The 9770-nt window shown below is 26.1% G+C and overlaps 1 protein-coding gene across 1 annotated transcript; it reads right to left on the bottom strand.

Moving 5' to 3' along the window:
* Positions 1-1288: 1288 nt before the first annotated feature.
* On the bottom strand, positions 1289-7507 carry LOC552812 (serine/threonine-protein phosphatase 6 regulatory ankyrin repeat subunit A). The gene is made up of 14 exons (XM_625187.6): positions 7184-7507; positions 6363-6748; positions 6079-6271; positions 5804-5993; positions 5452-5698; positions 5270-5384; positions 4864-5174; positions 4571-4781; positions 3987-4510; positions 3759-3913; positions 3398-3676; positions 3081-3322; positions 2882-3011; positions 1289-2803 (listed from the first exon to the last, which is right to left on the bottom strand). Exons 1-14 carry the CDS (start codon positions 7208-7210, stop codon positions 2691-2693), a joined length of 3123 nt encoding a protein of 1040 aa, XP_625190.1. The 5' UTR covers positions 7211-7507; the 3' UTR covers positions 1289-2690.
* Positions 7508-9770: the final 2263 nt, after the last annotated feature.

Raw genomic sequence — 9770 nt, 5'->3', positions numbered from 1 at the left:
TATACCTTTAGATCATATAAAAAAAACAAAAAAAGGCAAGTAATTTTGATCATATGTTTCTTATATGCTCTAATTGAAAAAATTAATTTTTCTCAGAAAAAATACATTAATATTTTGATTTTTAGGATTAATCTACAAATTTTCACAATTCGATGACAAAAAACAGGAAATTTGACATATTTTTTGATTAAACATTTGATTAAATATTTCTACGATTAATTATTAACGATAATTTTATGAAATATCTAAAATAATATTTATGCTTAGAATTTTTTTTATTAAATTTCATTCTTTTGTAATTAATTTATATTTTATATATATATACTTTTAAATAATTAATCACATTTTTTTATATAACTTCCAAGTTATAGTAGAATAGAATAAGATTAGAATAACAATTTGTTTTTTAAAACAAAGACAATTGTATAAAAATAAAACATAATGTTTATTGATTACAAATGATCACGTAATACATAATGCACGATATTAAAGACAGTCCTTTAATTGTAGCACAATTTTAATATAATTATGGTATGAAGTTCCCAAAATTCACGACATACATATCAATTAATGTACTGAAAAATATTTGTCAATATGTACAAAGCTCATGATTTCACATTTTCAAGAGAAAAATAATGTATTTCATCTTTGCGTAAATCGCAAAAAATTGGATTGACTATTTCGTTCTAAGTTTTCACATTTTCATCGTACCACGCATATCTGGACATCCATTTGTTTAAACAATCATCGCAAATGATATATACAGTAAAAATACATATTTCATGTACGATATGATTTGAACATTTTTCGCTCTATAGAGATGGTACATTTATTATACGTATCTCCATTATTGTTAAAATCTCAAGCATAGCAATAAATGCAGAAATTATCGAATTCTTAAGTACAAAATGAAAGGCGCATTAATGAATGTGAAAACATTCATCGGTGAATACATTTAAAACAAAACATACGACTTTCATTAGAATTCAATCATGACTTGATCAACTTAATTGGATTATTAATAATACAATCGCCATAATTACTTACGTCATTTACAAGCTCTACTTTCATATTTCCGTAAGTCAATGTTTAGGCAGTTTAGGCTTTTTCTACAAATATCTAAGAAAATAGGGCTAAACCTCTCTTTTTTTTTTTTATTCTGTACTATTATTAAAAATTTTGTCAGGCAATGTAAATCCGCTTTTGTATTTACAACATGTCATTTATAATATGATATTGTTCATTACTTTTGTAATTCTTGCTAATTAAAAATGCTTACGGCTTTGTACGATAAAATATAGTCGAATTGATTTTTTAATAAAAAGATCTTTACAAAAAATATCAAACGCTCATTTAATACATCTGTTGAGAATGCATTAAAAATGTAAGTAAAAACGAAATTTAATCAACATGTCTTGACATTTTAAATAAAAATACTATAAATGGAAGACCTTTATTAAACTTATTAAAAATAATAAATGCAAAGATTCTGTGCAATATTAATCATATATCAGTATTCTAACATTTTCTCCATAATATAGAGAGAATATTTTGCTAGTAATCTGTCTAATTCTATATAGACAGTAAATTTATAAATGTATACTATAAATGTTCATATAGTTATTCATTCGACTATATGTTCATTGGTTAGTGTCCTTTATGGTCCACTCATGACTCGTTTTTAAGAGTTCAAATAATAAAATTCTCTTATCATGTTTTCTATTAAAATAGTGATTATAATAGCAATGGACAAAGTTCTAATCGTATCATTATATTTTATGATTCAATAAAAAGTAAATAAAGACATTTTTTTTTTTCTTTGTTAGTCTATATTGAATAAATTTCAAATATATACTATATATGACTATGACCATATAGAAAATTACGATATTCTTTTTATTGATACAATTTGTACTTTTTCTAATTGATGAAAGATTACATTGCAAAATATAAAAAGCTTTATTATTCGAAGATATAAATATTGCTTGATTATTAAAAATATGCAATTAATAGCGCAAGCTAGTGGATCTTAGGAATTTATGTTAGGAATTAAATTTACGAGTCTATGAGTATCCTTACGTTATAATAAAAGCGATAATGTAAAATAACGTGAGTTGATTTTCTTATCACATTATCGTGTCTTTTTTTAATGAGGTATCAATTATATTAGTAATTTACTATGAACTTCGAATGTCTATGTTTTTATCTATAAATCTTGTTTTGTACCAGACATATTTATGTGTTAACTCCAATGTCAGGAGTACTATGTGCATGCAATTGTGATATTAAAGCAAAAAACAATAGTATATTTTTTTCATATAAGATATCTAATTAAAGTTGTGCTTATTGAATAATATAAACTTTCTTTAAGTCTAATATTATTGCTCTCTTAGCCAATGCTTAAACACATATTATCATATCTCTTTTGGCAGTTCGCAATTTTATCGAAATGTTAATAGTAAAAATGAAGGTATTGTCATTATTACTTATAAAAGACTGACAATTGCATAATTGTTAAGAATTGATTTCCCATATTCAATGATTTTGTTATTTTATATATAGAAATATTATGTCAAAATTGAAAATAACCAACAACTCGTCCAAATTAATCTTGCAGCATCAATATTTCCGTGCATCGAATCGACGTTTAAGTTCTGAAACGCTTGATGATCTAAGCGTGACACCTGTTGTCAGTAATATTCCGAATCTGAACTATGTTGTGAATCGCCGCTTCTGCCATTTAAATACACTTCTGATGTTTGTTGAATTGACGGTGAATGTTGTGCAATTTCCCAATTTTGACCTATGACAATAAATAATTAAAATAAATAAATAATTTAATAGAAAGAAAATAAAAATTATATAAAATTAACTTATATACCATGTGCAGCAAGAATAGTGGCTAAACATCGTGCTACAGCTGGATTTGGAGCACAAGCTAATGCAGGTGTAAGTCCTTCTGCGTCGACAGCGACAACACTTGCACCCAATTGCAATAAACGTCGTGTTACCTATAAAAGATAAATTCCTCTAATTATTCTTATACTTTAAACAATTAAAAACAAAATATTATTTCCTACCGTTACAAGACCATTTCTTGCTGCTAAATGCAATGGAGTTCTTTGTTGTTTATTAGTCATATTAATAACTGTCATACTTTGTTGTTGTTGTGATGTATTTTCACCATTAGTATTAAGCGAATTAATCCAATTTAATAATAATGAAGCAGCAGCAGAATGTCGTCTTTGGCAAGCTAAATGAAGAGCTGTATTCTTATTACAATCAACAGCACGCACATCAGCTTTCCATTCAAGCAATAATTCTATGAGTAAAAAATTATACCAATGTAAAAAAAATAGATAATTAAAAATAGATAATTAAAAATAAAAATGTTTACCGATAGCACTACATTGACCCGTAATAGCAGCACAAAGAAGAGGTGTACGACCTGAATAATCTGGAGTTTCAAGACCAGCTAACTCAGGTCCAACAGAGCTTAAAATCAGTTTTGCACATTCTACCGATCCTGAACTAGCTGCAACGTGTAAAGGCAATCGACCACCCGGAACATCTCTCGGAGCAGCAACCGTTTTTCCTCCAAATTTATTTATTAATAATTCTAAGCAATGAGCTGATCCTTGATAAACTGCACAGTGAACAGCCGAGAATGGATTACCTATATACAAAAAAATAATTTATATTTAAAAATCAACTTAAAAAATAATTTAATAATTATTAAAATATAGAGAAATACTTACCCTCTAAGGAATCAATTACATTTTGTTCCAATAGATATTCAACACAATTCGAATTTCCATTATAACACGCCCAATGAAGAACTGTACATCCTTGATCGTCTTTTAAAGTGGCAGCAGTTGAATTAACTTTGATAAGAGAAGCCAATGCTTTTACTCTAAAAAAAAAATTAACTTCAAATTTATAAATGAAAATATAAATAAATTCTTTAATTTAAAAAAAACATTTACCTTCCACATGCGGCGGCTAAATGTAACGGTGTTTTACCATTTGCATCTTGTATCATTACTTGGGCACCATGTGATAACAATAATTCCACTAGTTGATGATCGCGCTCTTTAACTACTGCTCGAAATAATGGCGTATGCTTATTCACATCCGGTAAGTTACAATCTGCTTTATATTTTAAAAGTAACAGAGCACATTCTGGATTGCTATTTGCCACTGCTAATGTTAACGGAGTTCGTTGTTTTGTATCGTAACAATTGACGACATTTGAATCTTCTGTATTTTCTAATAAAAGTTCTAAACAATTAAAATGACCTGCCGCAGCTGCACAATGTACTGGAGTACGCCTTGTAATGGAATCCTGAACCGACACACAAGCTCCATATCTTAATAAAAGTTGAACGCATTGTTCGTGACCTTTATAAGAAGCTAGATCCAAAGGGGTTTTACCAGTATCTTCTTTAATATTAGTATTAGAAAATAATGGTAATAATAAACTTAATATTTCACTGTGTCCATGATATGCCTATAAATATAAATGCATTTTAAATTATTGAATATATTAAATTGGTTTATCTATACTTACAGCAAGATGTAAAGATGTTAATGCAGGTAATGGAGGTTCCGATTTTCCTGTAGAATTAGATGATATTGTTAAATTTCCTGGTGGACAAGCTTCCAATAAAGCTTCTAAAGCTGGTTGATTTCCTCCAGCTACAGCATAATGAATAGCAGTAAAACCCCGTTTATCGCGTAAACGTGGATCTGCTCTATGCTTTAATAAATATTGTACGCATCTGAAAAAAAAAAATGATATAAATAAGTTTTCAAAAATACATTTATAATAAATAAATTATATATGTATAATCAAATACTTACTCAGCACCAGAATCTGTAGGATTTGATGCTGCAGCTAAATGCAAAGGAGTTGCACCATCTACATCTTGTGCATTGGAATCACTTCCAAATCCAACTAAAGTAAAAACGCAAAGATAATGACCTTGACTAGCAGCATGATGGAGTGCTAACCTGCTATCATTGTCAGTTAATCGGAAATTAGCTCCACTGGATAATAATAAATCTAAACAATCAACAGATCCTTTGAATGCTGCTAAATGTAATGGTGTTCTACCACCAATATCTCTTGAATCAATACGTCGACTATCAACTTGTAATAATTTTCTACAGACCTATAAATTTTATTTAAAAAATTAATATTTAACAAAAATATTAGAATATATATTTAGAAATATTTTTATTATACATATATAAAGGAATATTCTACCTCAATATGGCCTGCCAAGCAACTAAGATGCAACGCAGTACGCTGTTCAGTATTGCGCGCTGCTGGAGATGCACCACATTCTAATAAAGTTGTTGTTAAACATTCATGGCCAAACCTATATAAAAAAATTTTTGATTTAAATATTGAAAATAATTAAACAAAAAAATTATATTGTAGTTTACCAAGCAGCAACATGTAAAGCAGTATTTCCATTTTTATCTTTAGTATCTGGTGATGCTCCTGCATCAAGCAAACTTTTTGATCGTGTAAATCTTCCATGGATTGCAGTCATATGTAAAGGTGTACGTCCATCTTCTGATTGAACATTTATTCTCAAACCAGCTTCTAAAAGGACTTCTAAGCAATGAACACCATGTGTACTAGCAGCAGCAACATGTAAAGGTGTTTGTCCCCGATAATTTACAGCCTCTATTACATAAAAAATAATTTAAAAATATAATTTATTATAAAATAAAAATAACTTTGATAATTTGTCATAGATGAAAATATTTTCAAAATTTAAAATAATCTTACCAACGTTTGCAGCATTAGCAATTAATTCTGTAACTGCATCAGCATGACCATTTAAACATGCAATATGCAGAGGAGTATTTCCATATACATTTTTTGCTTCAATATCTGCTCCAGATTTGATTAATGTATGCATGCATTCTACATTACCAGATGCTGCAGCTGCATGCAATGGAGTATATAAATCCCGATCCTTAATAATATAAATATAGATATATATTTTATAATATAAATAATAGAAATAAAAAGTAAATAAAAAAAAATTAAAAATATATTACTTTAACATCTACATCTGCTCCTTTTGCTATAAGTGCTCTCACAATTCCATCATGACCCATATATGCTGCAAAATGTAAAGCCCTTCGATCTTGTCTATCAGAAGCATTTATTACACAACCAATTTGAGCCAAATATTCTGTCATTTCCAAATGTCCATTGTAAGCTGCATGATGCAAACTTGTTCTACCACCTCTGCAAAGATGATAAAATTATTTGATAAAATTATTAATTTATACTTAAAATTAATTAGTAAATAAATAATTAAAATATTAAAAACACAAACCTATCTGCTACATTAATATTCATTAAATGTGGAACTATCAATTCTACACATTGGACAGCATTATTTGCTGCTGCCACATGTAAAGGAGTTTGCCAACTACGATCCCTGATATTAACATCTGCTTTATGGCGTAACAAAACTTCTACTACATTATGATTCCCTGAGCAACAGGCTCTATATAAAGGAGTTAACCATTTCTTATCTTTAGCATTTACTGCAGCTCCATTTAATAAGAGAGCTTCTACAATTGCTGGATCTCCCCTATATGCAGCTGCATGTAATAAAGATCGTTGTTCCCTATCTTGCCAGTTTGGATCTTCTTTTCTTGCTAATAATGCTCGAACTTCATCTACATCTCCAAAAAATATGGCTTGTAGCAAAGGAGACTGTAAAAATATTACATTTTATCTCAAAAAATATTAAAAACATATATATTTTTTATAATAGCTTTAATTATTTTTACAAAAATATAATAAAATAAATCTTTAAATAAAAAACAAAAAACAATAATAATTAATAAATAATATAAAAAAACTTAATAAAGAAAAATAATTTGAAATATTAGAAAATACTTACACTAAATAATATTTTAGTTATAATAGATATTTATGAAATAGATTTATATTAATTTAAAGATTTTGCACTTTAAATTAATGTTTATAATAATACAGTAGAATAAAATGTAAATAAAGTCATTATATTATAAAAAATTCGAAGAAAATCGAATATTTGACACATGAATATAACCTCCGATTTTATAATTTATATATTTGAAAATTTTTTAATGAAATATATTTATTTAGAGGAATAAGACAACATACCCCATCACGCAATTCCTGCACGTTCATGATTAATGAAATTTTCAATTTATACAAATACGGAAATATTTATAAAAACATAGTTATAGAACCGTAAAAAACTGACATAGTAGAGTGAGTCATACTTCACAAGCATCATTAGAGATGTTATTTTCTTTTTGTAATCGGCAATTTATTAAAAACATATTGTTAATTCAACTGCTTTTTCAAATAAATAGCGGTATCATTTATGTAAATAAATTACGAAAATATGCATAATAATTGTATCTTCAAATATAAACAGTTATAGCTATCTTCTCATAATGCACTCTATCCTTATACTGTCAAATTATTAGAAGCTTGTAAACAGATGAAAATGCAAACGTTACATTCGCGCGAAAATTGAATTGTTTCTTTAAAATTATATATCAAATGACACAAATGTTTATTTTTCATTTGTTTTCTGTTATATTATATATAAATAAAAGAATTCATTTCTGACCAAATAATATTTTTAGATATTAATTTTTTACGCTGATATGAATATTGAAATACTTGATGAAACTCAATATTGTATAGATAAAATTAAAGAAAAATATGTAGATAAATATAAAATAGAATTAGGAAATGGCACATTAAATATAATACCTTCGAAATTAAAATTTACTTTCGATTCTGATAATTTCAAAATTCAAGAAAAAACAATAGAAATTGCAAACTACTTTTCGAAACCATGTCCTATTGAATTTTTACCATTAGAAACTCAATATTTTAAAATTAAAAATATTTCTCAAGTAAGTAAGGAATTAAAATTTTTTGATGATTTGTTTGATATTTCATATTTCATATAAAATTTATGTATATTATAGAGAAAAACATGGCTTAATCCTGGATCGGTTTTCAAAATAAATATTCTATTTATGCCTGATGAAAATAAAAATTATGATGATGTTTTAAAAATACAGTATTTGAGTGATCAAATAATGCAAATAAAAATTTGTGCAAAAATGAAACCCAAATTTTCTTTTCCTACTACTATCAATTTTGGAAATGTACCACTTGGCCGAATGTAAGTTTATTCTTCAATTATTTACTTGACTTAAATAATTATTATTTATTTATTATATATATTATAATTTAATTATTTATTGTTGAAGGGCTTATTATAAAATACCAATATATTCTCACGCAGAAAAAGAAATTTCTTTCTCGATTACATTATCTAACGAAGAATCATGTGTCGACATTTATCCTCGATACGGTTCATCTAATTTTAATTCTTTTAATTTAAATTATTATTATTTTACAAAATATTATATTTTATTCCTATATTTTAGGTCGTATAAAACCAAAGCAAAAACCAGTAACAATTATAGTTATTTATAAACCACTTCAATATATAACTAAGAATTTTCAAATTCGAATATTCATATCAGATTTACGCAAAACTCCATATGTTATAAATTTCTATGCGTATACTCGACCAGGTCTTTTACGGTAAGATAAAATTACTTATATAGACATAATTTTTTTATTAGAAAAAAATAAAAAAGTAAATAAACATATAATAAAAACATAGATAAATATAATTAAAATAAATATTAAATGATTAGAGAAAAATTGGAAAACGTCAAATTGAAAATGAAAAGTAAAATATATAAAAAAAAAATTGATACAAACATTTACAAAGAAATAAAGCCAATTCCCATAAAAAAGGATAAACCAAAATATCATTTAAACAATTCGTCTATAAAATACATGAGTTTTGAAAATATTTTGTTAAAACAATGTGCTTATTTTCCCTCGAATACTTTACATGCTGTTAATTGTATTTTAAATTTGAAAATTCGAAAATCATACAACAAATATGAATTAAAGGGTTAGAGATTATATATATATATATATATATTTTTTATATAAAAGAAATATATAAAAAATAAATCATTTATTTATTAGGAGCATTGGGTACTATTTTATTTCAAACTATGGATCAAAAAATGAAAAAATTAAAAAATTTTTTAATAAAAGTAGAAGATTATTATCAAAAAAATGAGCAAACAAAATTTCATCACAAACCAAAAGTAAATTATGGAAAATTCGATCCAAATCAAATTATTGAAATTAAAACACAACGAGAACAAATATGGAATAAATACAAAAATTTAATAATGAACTCGGAAAAATGTTTATTTGAAAAACAAAAGGTTGAAAAACTAAGACAAAGAATTTTAAGAGTTTCTCAAAAAGTATTTATCTTAATTAAAAATTATTTTTCTTTTTTAATGAAAGAATTCTTTATAAATCATTTTTTTTTTTTTTTTTTTTAGTATCCAACCTCAATATCAGCACCGTCTAAGAAAGAAGATTCCTTTTTCCATAAATGCAAAATTTTACCTTTTGTTCAGGTAGCTCGCAAAATCATATTAAAAAATCGATTATTAAAAGTACTCACAAATTTGCAAAAAATAACACCCGAATTAATTAGACAATTTGAAGAACCAACCATAGAAAATCAATTACTTATGATACAAATTTAATAATATTGAAAAAAAAACAGAAGTTTAAAAATGTTATGCGATTTAAAACGTTACGAGATTAAAAAAGCTTAGTA

The sequence above is a fragment of the Apis mellifera genome, linkage group LG14 (genome assembly GCF_003254395.2).
Source record: "Apis mellifera strain DH4 linkage group LG14, Amel_HAv3.1, whole genome shotgun sequence".
Lineage (NCBI taxonomy): Eukaryota > Metazoa > Arthropoda > Insecta > Hymenoptera > Apidae > Apis > Apis mellifera.
This window is presented reverse-complemented; position numbering and strand designations above follow the sequence as displayed.

What these genes read in the sequence shown, in the direction of transcription:
- LOC552812 (XM_625187.6), bottom strand. Translation starts at nt 7,210, where the DNA reads ATGAACGTGCAGGAATTGCGTGATGGG. An exon ending in TGCAGGAATTGCGTGATGGG is followed by an intron (nt 6,749 to 7,183) that starts GTATGTTGTCTT and finishes ATATTTTTACAG; the next exon opens with TCTCCTTTGCTACAAGCCAT. An exon ending in CACTATTCTTGCTGCACATG is followed by an intron (nt 2,804 to 2,881) that starts GTATATAAGTTA and finishes TTATTGTCATAG; the next exon opens with GTCAAAATTGGGAAATTGCA.